This window comes from Limulus polyphemus, unplaced genomic scaffold (assembly GCF_000517525.1).
Source record: "Limulus polyphemus unplaced genomic scaffold, Limulus_polyphemus-2.1.2 Scaffold514, whole genome shotgun sequence".
Classification (NCBI taxonomy): Eukaryota; Metazoa; Arthropoda; class Merostomata; order Xiphosura; family Limulidae; genus Limulus; species Limulus polyphemus.
In genome coordinates, this window is record NW_013666124.1 from 153,941 (window position 1) to 173,293 (window position 19,353).

The following is a 19,353-nucleotide window of genomic DNA, read 5'->3' on the forward strand; positions in this document are numbered from 1 at the left end:
TGTATTTCCATTAACTCGTATAATAACTTCCTAATTTTTAAGTTGTAATATTCCAAGTTTTTTATTTTATTGTTTTTGTAAAGGGACATAATTGTATCCTTTTTAGTTATTTTTCATGGTTTTATATAGGGTTTTCTAAACAAATGTAAGATATACATTACCACATATTTTGGAATAAAATCTGATTTTAATTGTACTTACTGCTTGAAAAAATAGAAGTCTACCAAGTGTGGAACATGTGAAGAGGTGTACAAAGTATAGGTCACTGTTTTTCAACAGTGTGGAGGGGCATGAAAGCAGCATAAAATTATAGTAGAAGGCAATTGAAATATGACCTGCTGTTATGTTACTGTACTTAAAGTTGTTACATTAGTATTGTTTATAGCTTTTATATAGTAAATCTGCTTCAACTGATGTTGCATTAAATATTGCACATATATCATTACATTTTTTTAGTTCATTCAATTACATTTTTAGCATATTTTATGCAGATTTGCACAAGTACTTACAGCTTTCTCTTTGATAACTTGATAATGTATTTGTAATTTTAGGCTTAAGTTTAAAAAAAACTAAGGTTTCTAACTTTTCACCTTAAACTCTTCTGCATTATAGAGTGCTCCTTTAGAAGCTTAAATATAGAAAATAAGCAATTAAATTTTTATATTTGGAGTTCTTGTATACAATTATTTTTCAGTGAATACATCATTCTGTTTGATGTTTTGTTGCAAACTATTTGCAAGAATGAGGACTAGAGCCTTGTTGATTCTCTGCTCCAAAATTAAATGATTAATATGGATTGAATTTATACATACTCTTAGAATTTTTAATTCTATAATTTTGATTTCAAAACTAGGCAGACTTACCTCTTAAATACAGAAGCCTTTTCTTGTTGAGTTGCTCTTATGCTGTCAACAAATGTGATTAAAAATCTCATTGTCTTTAACACAGTGCAGCTCACCTTTACTTCTCTATTTTCTTGCATTCTACAAGAGTAATTTAGTTTGCATCAAGAGGACATATATAAACTTTGCTTTCCCACCACAATCCAGATGTTCTTGTTGATGGCCATGCTGCTGACTTCACTCAATATTGATTCAGAAGTCAACGTTTATTACTGCTACAAATGTTTCTACTAATATTGAAATTTTTACAACTTTTTTATCAGGCCATACTTGTGTATTCTGCCTCTAGTGTGCATAGTGTTTCTGTAACTATTGTTGGCCCTTATTCTCTTCCATGCATTATGTTAGAGATTTTCAAGCCACCAGCCTTGTGAAAATTCCCACTTAATCTCACGTGAATTTGAGCTATTGCATGATGGTTCAGTAGAACCCTCCACTGGTAGGAGTACAACACACTTCCATGCATAATGACATTTAGCATTCATAATCATTATCCTTTTTCTTGGCATTGTATTGACCAGTGTGTTTTAATTTTGTGTTTGTGTTTAGGTCAAGGAGATTTGTATCATTAACAAAACTTTGATTTTTGTTTTCTTTAGCTTTTGTTTCAAAAGCTTCAATATTTCATCGTGAATTCTCAAATTATGGCGATTTATAATTAGTCCTGAGTGTGGAATGTTGTTCACACTTAGGCCTTATTTCTTCTTTGGCTTTTGGAGGCATGTTAACTGTCAGGGTCATGGCAGCCATTGTTCAATAATGGGCCTCTTATTCATGTCCTACTTTGCTTTAGGTAGTACTATACCATTTGTTAAATAACCTTAACCTTTCCATCTGTTACTGAATTTCATTTTCAAGTATTTTCCTTTTTTCCCTTTTGTCTGTGTTCTTTATTATTTTTTTCATTTTCTGTTTTGAGTGGTCATGAAAACTGGGGAAGGCGAGGTACTTGTTGTGGCATAAATCATAATAACAAGTAAAGAGAAAAACAGAAAAAACCCAAGAAACATGGATCATAAGAATATTTATCTTCATATCTCTATTCATCTGTCTTCTCTCATTTATTTTTGCAATCAGGGGTAGTGGTCAGTTCACAGCCTTTCCCTTTCATTCCATATGTTTTTTGTTCAGTATTCTAATTTTTGCTGGTCTACATTCAATGAACAATTTATGGTTTTACATAGACAGTTGGCTTATTCTGACCCTTTATCATTTATTCTCTTACACATGCTCATTTAACCATCTTGCTTGCTATATCTCTTAGGTGGATCATCCATATCTCCAGTTACCATTTTAGTACCAATGCAGTATTTGGTACATATGGGGTTTTGGATCAGTGCAGCTCAGGATACACTTCTACCATTTCCTATGATATTGGAAGCCTTGGGGTCTTGTCTGTATAATCTTATATTTTCCACACCTGCTGCCAAAGACATTCTTTCTGCTTTTGGAATGATGGGTTCATTTTAGAGGTGTCAGTAAAGATTGTTTTTAATTTGCGATAAATTGAGCTCTTCAGATCTGGCTCCACTACATTAAAAAAATTAGCTTTTGCAACTGATACGTGTTATTTACTGTAATGTTTCTGAACTCCTTACAAGTGAGTTCTGGGTGAAATCTAACTAAGTTTGCCATTTGTCATCCTTGTTGCAGTATCTTTTAGAAGACATTCACAGGATAGCATGTAGAAAAATTTGAATACTATCTTAAAATTTCTGTTTACATCATATTGTCTAAATTTTTTATTCTTCAAACCAAAATTAATCCCTATTAGATGAGTTATTTACTTTTACCTGCTTCATTAACACTTGGGTCCACACCTCTATTATGCTTAGTAACCCACATATCACTATATGATCTAACACCCCTTATAACAATTACAAGGGTATATGAGGTCTTGGAATAAATTGTTTAATATGAGATTCTGTGTTTGAATGGATTTTTCTTGCAGAGCAGATACAAAAATTTTTTACTCATCCTCACAAACATTACTTGTCCAAGGTATTCCAAGCAGTGTCACTTTCCAATGTCATTATAAGTGTATTAAAACTTTAGATGTTGACTTTATTCTTGGCAGAATTTTCCAAACATTTTTAAATCATCCCAACTAAGAATTATTCAGTAAAGAGCTACCAGCAATCGTGTAATGATTGAATGGCCTATTTATAATATTGGTTCTTTTACCTGTTCAACAATCAACTTCATTTCCTATTATTTATCTGTAAGTATGATATGGATCATGCACAGAAAATCAGTAAAAGACTGATGTTTTGGCCTTTCATTCTAAATAAGATTAGATAAACAAAGAATCCTTAAGAGACCTTAATTAGCTAAGGAAAGCACAAAAGTGTGTGTATGGAGCTGTTAGTAAATATATGCTAAGGAAAATACTCTTGTACAGATATTTTGGAATTATAGACAAACTAAGCATTTTCTTATTTTTTAAATGTTTGTTGTCCATTAAGTTAGATTTTTTCAGCATCGTAGACTTAATTACTTTACCATTCATTATGCATGGTAACAGCATCAAGAGCTGTGATGCTTAAATACATATAATATAGTGAGAAGCAGTGACAGTTTGACAATAAATTGAAAAATGAGATATGTGTTAAAATTTACCTGTTTGTTTTTAGTGTCACAATTACTCAAAAAGTGAGTTAACTTTAACCAGCTGAAATAATGCAATCATACTGTTAAATGAGTGCACGGAAAAGTCAACTTGGCCGTATTCATCCAATACTTATGTATATGAGCAAATGAGTAGAATTTTTAAGGTTTGTGAAGGTTACATGTGCATATGTGATTGTTCTAGATAAAAGTACACCCTCTGCACTGGTTAGCTCTGAGAGAGTGATGCTCTCTGGAAGTCCACAGGAAATTCTGTCTAGGGGCTGAGTTGCTTTGGTAGTTGCCTTTCCAATCTTCATATGCACATTCGTACTTAATATTCTAAACATAAGAGACAGCCATTTACCATGTGACATCTCATAACACCAACTAGAATGGGAAATACCTTACTGTTTAACCTAATCAGTGTTCCCATTGCACTGTTGTACAGTTGTGGAGCTCATTGTAGGTTTGCTTGATATTTTCAATTATCCCTGGTGTCTGTTGACTGGGCTGGTTTCGTGATGTATATGTTATGGTCATGTCAGATGTAGATAATAGAGCCCTTAGCCTAATAAGTATCTCCAGTCATTAATGTTCTCTGGTGGGACACCAGTAAGCCTGTGGGTTTACAATGCTAAAAAAAACAGCCATTAGTTACTACTGTTCTATTCCTCCAAGAATCTTGTTCTAAGGTGCAGGACAATGCATTATGATATGACCCTGTCTGCCTATTATGCCACCATATTTGAGAATCTGATCATTTGACAGGTAAATACATACTACCTACTAACAGTTTTTGTATATTATTTGGAGGATGATAAGGGCAAATAGGTACTCTGCTGGAATTAATGGATTTTCTGAGTATTCTCATTTGGTCCAGTTGCTCATGAGGCTGGTCTGCTCTACTCTATTCTCCAATAAATCCTGTCCATTGAATCTACTCTGGTAATGGTGGATTCTCTTCAACTCAATGTTTGATCACATTTTCATTTATTGTGGTCTAGATTTACTGCCTAAGACACAATTTTAGTGATGCAGGGGTCCTTATGACACTTTGATTCCCTCCTCAACCTCGATGTGGTTTTTGTGGCTTTTTTGTAATTCAGAGGTAAGGACCTATTTGAAATTCATGTAGAATTTCTTTTAAAATTGTAGTTTTGTATTTTAAGTTGCTCTGTTTTTTTATGACTAAAATATTATTTAGTGTATTATGAAATATAATGTCATAGTGAAATAGCAAGCCAGTCATGTGCTAATAATAAAATGTTTTTCATGCCAGTGCTCGTGTTTTACATGTATTGAAATTGTCTGTTATTTGTGGATTATTATCAGGTGCCCATTTTGAACACTTGTATTGAAGTACATCACCTACTGTTATGTGTGGATATTTGTCTTTACATTGTCTTACTATTTGTGAATTGATAATTTTATTATTCTTATAATGATACAAACTGAGGTACCTGTCCTTTGTACAGGTTATGTACTTAAAAAAATGTGGGGGGAGTGCTATGATAAATAACAAAAAAATCTTTACTTTCACACATAACATATATAACATAACATTATTACAGTATTCATTATTACCTCACTAAAAGTTTTGTATAAACTTTAAGAACTTGGTATCTATATACTTAAAATATGGTATACTCTATGCGATGGTAAGGGTGACTTTGTAGGAAGAAGTAACAACCAAAGTAGTACCAGTAGGGGTGCTTTCTGTTACCTGATTTCAACACCCAGCTCTTAATGTCTTTCCATAGTGTTTCACGTGATCAACCCTATTGTGATGGGCATCCTTTACCGTGCATGTTACGAGTTTTTAGAGACTTGCAATCAAAATTTTATTAATCTACTTTTTGTTTGTTATACCCATTAGTATAGCATAAAATCTTAGCTAATATTCTATATTTTAATAGTATATAAGTTTTAAGCTCTTAATTTTATATGTCAATATTTAAAAAAAAACTAAAATTCCCCTAGTGTGACATGTGACACATTTTCTGTGTATCTTCTCTATTTTGTCCACCACCCCTCCAGTAAGTACAAAATTAAACATAAATTACTCAATATAAAAACGTCATTGCTCATAATTTTTATAGCCTTCAATTTTGTTTGGTTACATAGCTCTAAAATAGAAAATCATACCACTCTTGCCATATTCACGTGTCACATTCTCTTTTTCAGGATTTGTTAATAGTTCTCAATTACGTTTAATTCTACATTATTTTTAACCAATAGAAAGCTAAGCTTTTCATCTATCAAATGACATATTGTATAACATTGTTTTCTGAAAGGAGAAATGTCAATTTTACTTTTAATACAAGCTTCAATCTCATGGGAAAGGTAACGACTAGCTTGAATGAATTTGTAATGGCTCTTGTCGCATAGTTAGAAAGCTAGAAAAATTGTGAGAGTTAGGACGAAATTGTCTACTTTTGCATTTTACTAGTCTATGTTCTTTTGTGCATTATTTAATCAAATAAAAAATTTAGTGCATTACTACCATTAGTATAAAAAAAGTAAGGTTTAGTGTCATCAACAGTCAACAGCAAGAAAAAAGAAGATTCAGATAAGTACTTTATATCTTGTTTTTCTTGTTTATCCTTTATTTATTATTACAGAAGTAACTAAAATGTAAAAAAAGGGGTCTCTTTAGGTTAGTTAAGGTTAGGTTAAGTAAAATAAATAATAATATAATAAAAATATTTCATGAAGCACGCGCGTGAGCAGATCATGGGTAACGGTAATGTGATTCAATAGTGTAAAGTGACCTCCACATTCCCCAAGTGATTAACAACTTATAATGGTGTGAATAATAGTTAGACACAGCTCAAAGGGCAATAAAACACTAAAATGTGATTATAAATAGATGCATACTGTTATGAGTTTAAAGCAGCATAGGAAAAACAAATGCAGTTTCATGTTACAATTTGAAGTCATGTTACAATTTGAAAGAAAAACACCGTAAATTTAGATTTTTTTTTGGTGGTTACGAGGTCAGTCAAATTGACCAACATTGTATAGAGTTAGAGTAGAGAAAATAACAGATAAAATATATAGTTTTATTGAAAACAAACATTTGAAATGTATTTAGGAGAATTTAGAGAATACAGAAATCAAATCTGAGATTTTTGAGATGAAGAAAAGTATTTTTTAATTTGAACATGAAAATCACTTAGCACATGGACTATTCAAACAAATACTTAATATATTCATGGACAAACCTTTATTAAAAATATTTCATTAAAAAAACTGATTTTTTGTGTATAAAATATGTGTAATGTGTACCAAGAGTCTGCCAAATTTTGTGAAGATACACACACTGTATTAAAAGTTATAGTATTAAAACTATATAGAAGTAAAAATGGTCCTATGGTCCATTCCTTGGACTGACCCTGTATTGAGAGAGTTAATTAATTGAGGACCATTGGATGCAGTAGTTGAAAGGTCACGGGTCAAAATAGAAAGTGGGTATAACTCAAGAAATGGCTCTTCATATCAATGTTATGGTGACTGTTGAAGTAGAAACTTCACCTGCATTTATGTAGTAATCTAATAATGGCAACAATATTTTTCATTGCATATCTCCATAGAGAGTACTAGCACACTCTCTGATATATATGACATTTGTTTGCTCTCCCCCACACTGTGTGTATGTTGTTTTATAGAAAATTTAATGAAGTTTTTTGTTTTTGTGTATGGATGTGGTGCCATCTACGAATATAGTTAAGTTAGCTTCCGATATGGTACATTATCTCTGCTCGCATAAATAGCTATTCTTGTTCAGTGCTGCTCTCTATATGCACAAAAAAGTTTTACGCATGCTACAAGCCTTTTATCTCCCCTCAGTTGGAAGTGTCTGATTCTAATGCGTCTCTCATGCAAATCATGATGTGACAACCCTCCACCAATAAGAGTGCGACGTACTCTTATGATGCATACGACTTTCTCTATTCAATTCTACTGAACTATCTCTTTTTGTTTGGCAGTACTCATGTTCAGACTTTATTTATTTTGGTGCTGTTTTGTGTGATTTGCATTTGTGACTAATCATTTAATTTCCAAAGTAGGATTTCTTCATTAATTTTTTCTTTACATTGAAGAAGTATTTTACTTTAATTTTATTCCCCCTTCTTTTATTTTTTTCTTACACTCACATTTGTACATCAAACACTTTTGTTTGATATATATTTCTACAATGAATTTTGAGGTTCACATTACCACTTCAAGTATCATACCTCCTATTGGCACTATTTCACAGGCTGTAGGTGGGGGAGACCCATTATTGGATTTATATGCAATTATCCACCATGCTATTGATTGTTATATGGGTCAATCTCCTCCTGAACTTGCCCCACTTCCTCCTGAGCAAGCTGAACCTGTTCAGGCTGATGAAGACTTTTATTGCATTTTTTTTCCACCACTGAATTTTGCCATGTCTTCCTGTGCCATACCTGTGGAATCAGCTAGACCTAATACCACATTTTTAGACGTGATTTCTTAGGTATGTGATGTTTTATCCATTTTCCTGATTCCTATGATCCCATCCTTCTTTGTTGCATGATTGTTCTTCCTCTCCATATTTGGTTTTTCCCACCCTCCCCAGATATTAGAGTTCCTGTTGAGCAGCTTGCTTCACAATTGGTTGAGGGTGCCAGCATGTCTCGCCCTCTATGAGCTACAGATCAGTTTGCATTAGCTTACCATCAGGTTGACTGTCCATTTCTCAACTCTCAACAGTGTGTGGGGGCAGTCTTTGATTTTCCTGTGCATTTAACCCATGCTTTTGGGGATGTGGTCTTCCATGGAAGCCCTTTTCCCATTAGGTCAGGCTCATGTGCATGCTCTTCATGAACAGTAGAATCTCACGAGGGATCCTTTGATGGCTCTTATTACTTTTCCTCCTACCCTGGTCGACGATCTGCATTGGTGGTTCGACAAGACTAGCACATAGTTGAGTGTCCCACTTCTTCCTCTTCATCCATATTTACACATTTTTACAGACACATCCCTTAAGGGGTGGGAGGCATGGGTCATTCAATAAGAAGCTTTGGGATATTGGTCTGTGGCCTAGAGGTCTTCTCACTGTAAGTCAGGCTTTGGTTCATTTTCTCCATCTGGTAATGATCAATTCCAACAATTCTGCAGTGGTTGCTTATCTCAATCACTAGGGCAGCATCTGTTCTTGATCCCTCTGTATTCATACATTGGATCTTCTTTTTTGGGGTCCACACACTATATATTCATATTATTGTGTGTCATGTTCTGAGTGCTTTCAATCTTGTCTCAGATTAACTTTCCCATCCAGACAAAGTCTATCTGGAGGAGTGGTCTCTCGATCTTCTTTTTTTCCAATGGCTTTGCCTTCAGTGGGGTACTCCTCACATCGATGCTTTTACCACGTCCTTCAATCACAAATTGCCTCTGTTTTGGTCTCCGATCACTCATCCTCTTGCCCTGGCTGTCAATGCATTCAGCCAGGACTAGACCAACAAATACATATATGTCTATCCTCCCATTCAACTTCTTCATTGGGTGATTTTGATCATCCATACCATCCCATGTCAAGTCCTCCTGATTGTTTCTTACTGGCAAGCTCAGCTTATGCAGCTTCTTCAGCTCCAACTTATCCCTCTGTTACCTCTTCCTCTGACTCCACCCCTTTTTCATCAACCTCAGTCACTGGTGCTTCATTCAGCCCTTCCTGTCCTCCTTCTTCACACCTGGTTTTTATCTGGTCCTTAGTAAGGAGATCCAACTTGTCCCGACAGATAACTACTTTTCTGGTTCATTTTATTCTCCCTTCCTCCATGGAAGTTTATCCTCGTAAATGGAATGTTTCTGCCTTTGGTATCTGGGTCAAGATTTTCCCCTGCTCAACCCACTGTTCCTCGTATTGTGGATTTCCTCACTTGGCTTTTCAGTTGGGGGTCTTCTGTCTCCTCGATCTCAAGTTATCAGGCGACCTAGTCCCACACAATCGTTTTTTCCAATACCGTAGGGTATTTACGTCTCCTACTCTTTCCCTGTTGATGCATTCCTTCCAGATTCATCATCTGCCATGGTGTGCTGCCCTTCTGGATTGGGATGTTAATTTGGTCCTTCACTGCCTCACGTTTCCTCCATTTGAAGCACTCTCCACGTGCCCCTTGTTTCTCCTTTCCCTTAAGACTTATTGCTTTCTCTTAGCTCGTGGATGTTGAAGTTCTGATTTATTTACCATTGATGTTTCACATACTCTTTATCATTCTACATATCTTCTCCTTTATCTGAATTGTTTCTTCGTCCCAAAAATGTTTTGCATATAGAGGGCAGCACTGAACGAGAATAGGTATTTATGTGAGAGGAGGTAAGTACCTATCAGAAATACATTTTCAATATAGGAAAATGATAATAAATGGTCAATAACAGTAATAATGGCTGTGTAGGGGGTTGTGAACCCTCTCATTAACATGTCTATTGATCCAAACTATCATCTCGCAAAGTTTGGTTGAGATTGGCCCAGCAACCTAGGAGTAGTTACATAATGGACAAACAGACAAGCACAGATTTTTTTTTGTGCTTTATATATATATAGAGAGATTATAAATATTGTATAAACAACCTAGTGTGAGAATATGTTCAAGATAAATAATTAAAAAAAAAGTTATTAGCTTTGAACCTTATGTATGATGTTTTTTTTACTGTTTTTCAAATACTTTTTGTCACTAGATATGCATGCATAGAAAGTTTTCTAAGTATTTGGGTTCAGAATGTTATTATAGAAAATAGAAAGAATGTTAGCAATTTGCTGTTTTCTTGAAATATTTTCAAATAGTGAATGATAATTTCTTTGTTCTATACAAAAAATGTAATTTCATTTAATCAACAGCTGGCAGCCCAAAAGCAAGTTCCCCTTCCAAAGAGTCAGGCTTCCTCCACTGCCCTTAAAAGAGGGAGAAAAATTAGAATTAACAGAAGGACAGGAGGTTGAAGTAAGGGCTTTTTTGTCATTCTTTTTTTGATCTAAAAGTTATTGTGCTAAATTCTCAAATATTATAGCCTAAAAATTGCATTGCATTGTATTGTGAAAATTTGTCATACATTAATAAGTCATGTTGTTTTTAAAAATATGAAATTTTAGACAATGCATATTACATATGATTTTTATAAAGAGGGATTTCTTCTACAGTTTGAGTGAGATAGTGGCATTAAATTAACTATACATACACTTGCAGAAAGTGTAATTACTTCAAATAGTGATTAAAAATACTCTGTTATAAGTCAATTTAATTAGTAGAATTAAAAAAGAATATTTAGAGGTTTATAAAAGTATGCAATGGTTTTGTGAACTTAACTATTTCAGAAGAAATGAGATTGTATAATTAAAAATGTTGGTACTGTATCTTGAATTTATACATGCAAGTAAATATCTGTGCTTCCTTTGAGAAAAGGGTATTATAATGAACATATGATGAAAATTAAGTCAGGATTATTAAAATAAATTTAAATTTTTTTGAATATTTAGATAAACTCCAAGAAGGACTGTTATTTGGAACAACTTTCAGATGTTGTTGGAATAAGTTCAGTATCAGTGTAGACAACAACACTAAATATTTTTGTAATTAAAGTATTAAAATCAAAAATGATCTAAGTAAATACTTTACCAGGTTATCCTGTACACAGAATTAAAACCTAAAGAAGTGATTATCGTAATTTAGTAATTTACTGTAATTTAGTAGTGTGTGTGATAATTTATTACTTTTGAAGTACAGTGTGGAGGAAGGGTGGGAAGTATGAGCGGAGGATTAGCTTGTTTGAGAATTAAGTTTATGTAATACATTAGTATTCTTAAAGGTCTATAGAAAAATGTTTTGCATGAATTGTCATTACATCAGTTTCATAAGTGAAGTGCATGTAAAATTAAACTGTGTTTCTAGGTCTACTCTAGGGCCAATGAACAAGAAGCATGTGGTTGGTGGAAAGCTGTGGTAAAAATGACCAAAGGAGATTTCCATGTGGTAGAGTACCTGGGGTGGGAAACTACTTACACAGAAATTGTTCCTAGTGACAGACTGCGCCATAAAAATACTAAGTAAGTAAAGAACTGTGATTGTTTTGTTTTGCTGTATTTGTAAATGTACAGTTAGAAAATTATAAAGCCTACTCCATGACTAGTTTTGGTGCTCAAGTCTCTGTAAAACATTTAATTCTTGCCATGTTAATATGCATTCTGTTTTTTTTTCTTTTTAAGTTACTTGTTTGTAAGTTTTTGTTGAAGTCCTATAAAGATTATTGAATATTCAAATAATTTTCTTGTTTTGATTTTATCATTTAATGTAAATTAAGTTTAGTAAATAAGTTATATGAGTTTTAGCTAAAAAAAACTTTTTTAATTAACTAAATTTATGTTCATCTTAACATAACATAACTTGGAGACACTTTTCTTTGATTTAGAGAAGGGTATTTTATCACATGAATTGGATTTCTGGCATTTCATTTGGGCATTTTGATATTATGTTTTTTGATCTTCATTTTGTTTGAGAATGAGTTTTGTAGTAATTCTATGCTACGGTCATACGTTATCTTGTTTGATCTCTTTCTCTCTTTTTGTGCTGCAATTCAACTCTAACTGATTGAATGCTGCCTTTAACATTTGAGTCTGTATGGAAGAAGGATATGGAATCTTTGGTATGCAGATGATACTGTATTTCTGGCAGAAAACAGAGTTTAGAGGAAATGGCTGAAGTGAAGGAACAAAATTCTGAGGTTTCGGACAGTAATCAGCAAGAAAATATGCTAGTTCTGAAGATTAATGGCCAGAGAGACAGTCTAGAGGGAGATTCTCTTGAAAATGTTGAGTTTCAAGTATCTTAGTGCATTAGTTGGGATAATTGCTGGCTCTGTGAGAAAGATTCATAAAACATTTGCAATGGAAAGGGATGTGGCAGGCAAGCTGGCAAACAACTGGACAATGAAAGACATATAGCAATGATGTAATGGTTAAGGTAATGAAAGAATTAGTGTGGAGTATAGTTTTTTATGAGTGTGAAAGCTAGACTCTGAATGAGAATAAACAGGTGACAGCATTTGCTGGAAACAGGTACTTCAAGTGTGCTGAAGAGATGGGAGAACTAACAATTAGGTGAGAGAGAGAGATGGTAGAAATCCTGGAAGAGTAAAGTTTGTTAACTGAAGTGAAGAAAAGGAAAATAGTAAGATACACTTCCTGGAAAAGAAGCACAAGCTTGGTACTGATCACAGTTGAAGGGATGGTGGGTGGCAAGTATAAACAAAGGAGAAAAATATGGATGGGATAATGTAAGAAGTGAACTGGGAGGAATTTCAACAAAATAGGACAAAGAGCTGTAGTGAGAGGACTTATCTGAGGAGACCCTACACTCACTTAGACATATATGATCAATTAAATTTTAATTCCAGTTGCATCACCAATTTTGGGCATTCTAACTCTGTTTGACAGAAGACTGATCTGAGCTTGTATTGAATATGTATTCCTTGAAGTGTACAAGTTGTGTGAAATCATTTAGATGGGCTTTTCTTTCCATCCATCCAGTAATAAAATTCCCACTTTTCTTGTAAACAGCAAGAAACTTTAACAAGGTGGTTAGATTATTTGTCATAGAACAATAGCATTAGCTGTGTATCTTCAAAATATATTAAAGTAAGTAAAGTGACAACTTGAACATCTCAGCAGACCACATAAAAACAGGGTAATTTAACAAAAGAAAATAAGAGCATAAAATACATTATGATGATAATACTAACCACAGACTTTTCTATATTTAATATGATGGGTGTGCCTAATTGTGTATGTAAAGTCCTGTAATGTTTGGTACAATGTTTGTCAGTTTTAGCTTCAGTTCAGGTTCAGCATTGATCATTCTCCTGTATCTAAACATCAGGAGCACATGTGATAAAAATCAAATGTAGCAAATGGCATCACAAAACAAACTGCTTTCTCTGCAAGTTCTCAGAATCCAAAACTCTAATAGTGGATTTTTCTTAAACTCTGACCTGAATGTTTCATTGCACAAAAGTTGCAACAAGTGCTCTTCTTCTTTCATAGAGAAACCAGCAGGCAGTTCATTATTTGACAATGTGTGAAAACTCACCATTAAAGAATTTGTTTTCCTACTTTTAACTCAAAAGCTGCATAAGTAGATTTCTAGGCTTTTCCAGTTTATTTATACATATTTTACCTGGTTATGTACCAGAATTTTTAAGGTCTTATGTGTTGGGTTTGCTTCAAGATCTACAGACTGTGTCTTTCCATAATTATGAAACCTTTCCATAGATCACAGCTTAGGAACCTCTGATCTAAATCATCTTTGGAGATTTTTGCTACAAAGGCAGTACAAGGAACATTGTAGACTGTTGGAGACCTTTATTGACTAACTTAGGCTAAGAAAGATAATACTTTTGCAATGTACATACATTTTAAGAGGTACCAAAACTACGCTGGTAAATAATATAATGTGTACAAGCTTATAAAATCTGGTATGTCTTTACAAATATTAAAAAAAAGGTTACAGTATGCTACAGTAATTTATAAAATTTAAGTTTATGTACTATCTTGTAAGTGCAAAGGCATTTTCTTCAAGATTAAATGAAAGAGAATGTATATATATATATTTCTAAGAAATTGTGTCTTATTTTACAGCCCTCCAGTCACAAAGTGGTCATTTCATAAATTTGAAATAGATGTACCGGAAGACCTTCGGGAACAGTGAGTAGAACATGAATTTAGTAGTTTGACTTGTACATAAAACTCAGTAAGATAAGTTTGTTTTCTTTTTCATTAATTATATCATGCTTTGAAAGATGACGATAAGTTATTTTATATCATAAAGTCCTTACCATTGATACATATGTTCACTTTTAAAATATAGGTAAAAACCAATATTTATGTCTCTTTCACATTTTATGACATTACTAGAAAATATTCATTTATTTTATACTTATTTTTTTTATAAAATATAATTCTTTATGTTTTCTTATTGAATTTTATACAAGGATGTATTTTGTTTAAGTTTGGTTCTGTTCCCAAATTTAGTTTAAGAGTTAATATTGTTCCATGTCATTTCCACAGCTCTAAAATAGAAAATGCTCATAAAGAATATAAGAAGGCCATTGGTGCAGACGTTGTTACGTATAATGCAGAAAAGAATGTTTTAGTGATAATTGTAAGTAGATCAAATTTTAGTATATCCCTAATTGGAAATTGGGTGAATCCTTGTTTTGTGTGAAAGTTTTATCTATTTTGTAGTTTGTAATTTTAATTACTTGATTAATTATATGGAAAATGACAAAGTTTTGAAATTTATCATAAATGATTTATTTATCAGACTTGTAAAAATAGACCCTTTTATACCTGCCTAGTAATACTTTAAAATATTTGAAATAAATACTAGTTAGGATATTTTTTGTATGCTTGTATGCAAAATACCTAAATGAATGTAAAATACTATTGTTAATCAGTAAAAATTATATTGTTATGATTACTTTGTAAGCAGTGGTAGATTAATGAAAGGGCAGGTGAGGTTGCTACCCAGGGGTCCTAAGGCAGATTGGGGTCCCAAAGGATGCTGTATGTCAAGAGTGTTGTTGAAAAAGGAGAAGGATTATTAGAAATGAAATTAGTTTTTGAAAATGCTTATTTTAAATTTTATTGTAGTTATGAATAACTTTCTTCAAGCAAGATTTATGTTGTTAAAATAGGATTAACAATTAAAAATGTACATATACAGAAAAATATAATTTAATTATTAATATATACACATCTGTAGACCAAGTATGGTCTACATGGTGTATATTTAACCATGAAGTAATGTTTGTCTTGTACAACAAAAATAATATTCATGAGGGGGGTCCCACATTATTCACTGTTCTGAGCCCCTGAGGTGTCTTAATCTGCCATTGTTTTTAAGGCTTATGCCTAACTTACAAATAAAAGTAAACCTCTAAAATATCAGCTTCATAACAACAAACTTTAACCTGTGAAATCAAGCTTGACCTACAAAGAGACAGAAAAGTGCAGTCAAGGCAGTCAAACATCAGTAACTTCCTTTCTGAACCAATCAAAATTAAGATCATTCACGAAATGAATTTGTGGCGTATTCATAGAATAATTATTGTAAAAATCAGTTAGATTAACAACTTCAATTATATAGAAAAGCCAGCATGTTTTGGTAACATTATGTTCCAACAATAGCTTATATGTCATGTCGCTTAGCAACAAAAGTATAACCTAATATTGTTGGTCTATATACTGAAACTATAAAATGAATTATGTAGACAACAAAACTGGAAAAATATTTGTTGATTTCTTAATTTAAAGTCTCTGTTGATTAAAAAGTTTTGTTTTGTTTTTAAATGTTGGTGATATAACAGAAAATAGCTTAATTCAGAAACAATTTAAGTTTGGAAATTGAATCAATATTTTTACTTTCATGATAAATTTTATGCACTTGGCTCTTGGCTAGGTAATCCCATTCTACGTCTTTACTTTAGGCTTATACCAACACTCACTACACTTATAAAGTTTCATGGCACACACATCCCACTGTCCCCTTGCACCCTCCATCACTGAAATCATAATGGACAGACAATAATCGAACTATTCTATTTGGATAAAAACATTTTGGCTTTTACGACTCCTATTTCAAGAAATCAAGTGTGATGTGACACACACTGGCTTTTATATAGGTTAGATGTTTCACTGGAAGGGGGAATTCTTGGAAGGTCTCCAAACAGTAATGAAATACATCTGCAACTACTTGGACCATTTGAGCCAACAGTCTATATTAGCTGCTCACAGTTTCTTGTATAAGAGCTCTTAAAAGTTGAGAATTGTAACCGCAAGAGGGTCATGTGACAGCAAAAACTGCAGTTTTAATTGCTGTTTTAGATGTGTTTTTTTTTAAATAAAGAAATAAAACTTAGATACTATAAAACTTTAAATTATAACATACTTGATGATAGTAATTTCATTAAGATACATTTATAGTAAAGTGGTTTAATTAAATTTTGAATGTAACTCAGTAACATGTACAGAATGGGGTTTAAAAATGGCATTGTTTCTATCAGGTTAAAGAGGTACTTGAGGTATTCCTGTAGTTTTACTCTTGTCCTTTAGTAGTACCAAAGAAAACAGGAAATTGGTATTAGATTTTTCCCATCTCAATCATTATTTCAACATTTTTTCTTTCCATATGGTACCTATGTGAATCATATGCAAGTTCTTTCATCAGCGTTATTGGATGATGGAAGTGTATATCAAAGATACATATGTACATATTAAAGTTCACAAGTCTTATTTTCTGTTACCGTGTTTTATATATCATGGAATAGTTTATCAGTTCAAGGCCTTCCCTTTCAGTCTGGCTTTGGCTCCCTGTGTCTTCTACATACAATATATCAATTTTCATCATTACATGGACAGTTCGATCAGGACACACAGAAGTGTGTTGTGTGGCTAAAATAACATGTACGACACACTGTGTGTTATTAACGGGAGTGATAATTTATCAATTTTCCAATTTCTGTAGCCCAGACTGTGGTAATCCAAATTATCACATATTTTCAGTGGCTGTGCTCAACTAGACCCTTACTTTACATACCAAATTTCAAAGCAATCCACTAAGAAATACACAAGACATATAATCTCCAATTTTCATTGAATTTCTTCCTTTTTTTTTCTTTACACCGAAGGTATGGAAAATTTATTTGATAGAAAAACATACTTAACTGTCATGGATTATTGTGAAATTTTCTACACTGATAGATCTTTGCAATATACAATTATATGCCAAATTTGGTCTAAATATCAGCCAAATGTGCAAAGTTATTAAACAAAACCACTCAACTTTGACCTACATTTTTGTACATCCCCTTGCAAAAAAAGTCACACGAGCTATCAGTCTAGAATTTTTACTACAGCTTCACATAAGATTAAAGGTGTGCCGTTTTTAGTTTTTTTGTTTTTCGGATTAAAGACGACTGTTTTACAGCAGTAAAACTATAGGGTGAAAGAATATGCAGATTCAGAATTATTGGTTAGACCAAGCAAACTAGATTAGCAGTTTCTGGGTAAAGTTTTCAAAATAATTGTACAAGTTATTATTCATTGCCAACTTTTAAGCAAAAATTTCATAAATTTTACGAAATTCTCTTAAATAGAAGTATTTAATATCACATGATATTAGCTTAAGCAATTAACATAAATAATGATGCTTGATATGGTTGTATTGAGTGCATATGGATGATGAGAAGAAAATGTTAAGTTAGATTTCATGGTGGTACTATAAAGGAAGTTACTAACTCTGTTTTAGAGAGGAAAACTACCACCATATATTTTAAAGATTCTGGTTGGTTCTGGTTTCTCTTTACCTACTCCCCTATTCATTTTCTGCTTCTAAGCCTTGGATTTACAACTACTCTCCTTCTTCTGACCTATTGTTGGTGCCCCTGACCACCTTAGCCTTGGTGCACTTGATATTCGAACCCCCTTCTTCTTCCCATTATCCCCTTTCTTTCTTGTGTCTCACTCTCACAGTTTCCTTCTTCATAGAGGGATATCCTCTCTCCACTCTCATGCATGGAATTTGACCAATCTGCTGCATATAGGCCAGATTTTCCACTAATGGGTCATTATTCTTGTCATCATTTCACTGTATTTGTCTATCACCATTTGTGGTGGGTCTTTTATCATGTCTCCTTCTACCATCCCCTTTTTTCTTAGCAGTAACTCTGTGCACCACCTTTCTGTTTCCTTCCTGACTGTTCATTGATGGATTCTTATGCTCAGCCTTTCTTAGTCATTGGGCAGCCCTGTCCCTGTCTGTGGCTTTATTCCTTTCCTGATACCTGGAGGTGTTTTTTTCCTGTTCCTTTCCATTCTTTTCCACTCCATCATTCTCCCTTTGTCCTCCTTTCCCAACTTCCTTGCCTGACAAAGACCTTATTGAGACTTTGCATGATCTCATGCATGCCCCATTTGAGCCACTGCACTTATTCCCTCTCCCCAGACTGATCCTTTCCTTCACTGATTTTGATTGCTTTGAAGGTACACCATACTTCTCTCCTACTTGTCCTTCTTCTTTCTGTCTCTTGTACCTGTGTCTTGTTAGGCTGTTCAGTGGGCCTTAACATGGATCTCTCACTTTAGGGGTCTCTGTCTTTGTCTGTACCTATTCTGGGGAATATCTATCCTTTTTCCTTTACAGGGTGAGTCCATTGACATGTTTGTCTCAGGATGTGGATACTCACAGACTATTTCTCTTTTATTTGCATTTGATTTGTTGCCTTTTCCTTCTCTCACGTCTCCGTCGATAGCCCTTGGATGAGCTACTCCAGGCAGGTATGTGAGAGATCTCTTCACACATTCATCTTCTTTCCTACACTTTCTGGCTATTTTATCACCTGATGATTTTTGACTTCTACAGGTCACCATGCTTCAATGACCCCATTGTCTTTGAGAACAATGTATACTATTTTTTCTTTCAGAGTCTTTCTTCCATAATATAGGATCCCACAAGGTGGCCGGTGTTGTCTCCCAGGGTATACTTACCCAAAATCTGCATCAAGCCAGGAGAACACACTCGTATCATCTTTACAGGATCTACATGTGCCCATTGTGAGATGGGGTGCTCCACAAGACCACTTGAGGTATCCTTGTGGTGTGTGTGTATGTATATTTATATGTATATATTCACTCTTATTATCTGATCCAGGCCATACTTATTCCATGGACTATCCTAAAAGAAGTCAGCACCAGGGAGGTATTCTGCCCATTTCTCTTGCTCATGCTTGGTGGTCTTTAAAGATATGGCTTTGAGGTCTT

The 19,353-nt window shown here is 33.6% G+C and overlaps 1 protein-coding gene across 3 annotated transcripts in view; it reads left to right on the top strand.

The window, feature by feature from the left end:
• The window catches only part of LOC106458787 (fragile X mental retardation syndrome-related protein 1-like), a 77,096-nt gene that overhangs the window by 22,386 nt on the left and 35,357 nt on the right, over positions 1–19,353 (top strand). For all 3 annotated transcript variants that reach the window (XM_022385119.1, XM_013918336.2, XM_022385120.1), the window contains exons 3-6: positions 10,384–10,486; positions 11,432–11,586; positions 14,173–14,238; positions 14,602–14,695. In XM_022385119.1, the coding sequence (XP_022240827.1) occupies positions 10,384–10,486; positions 11,432–11,586; positions 14,173–14,238; positions 14,602–14,695 (418 nt within the window). The remainder of the gene's footprint in view (positions 1–10,383; positions 10,487–11,431; positions 11,587–14,172; positions 14,239–14,601; positions 14,696–19,353) is intronic.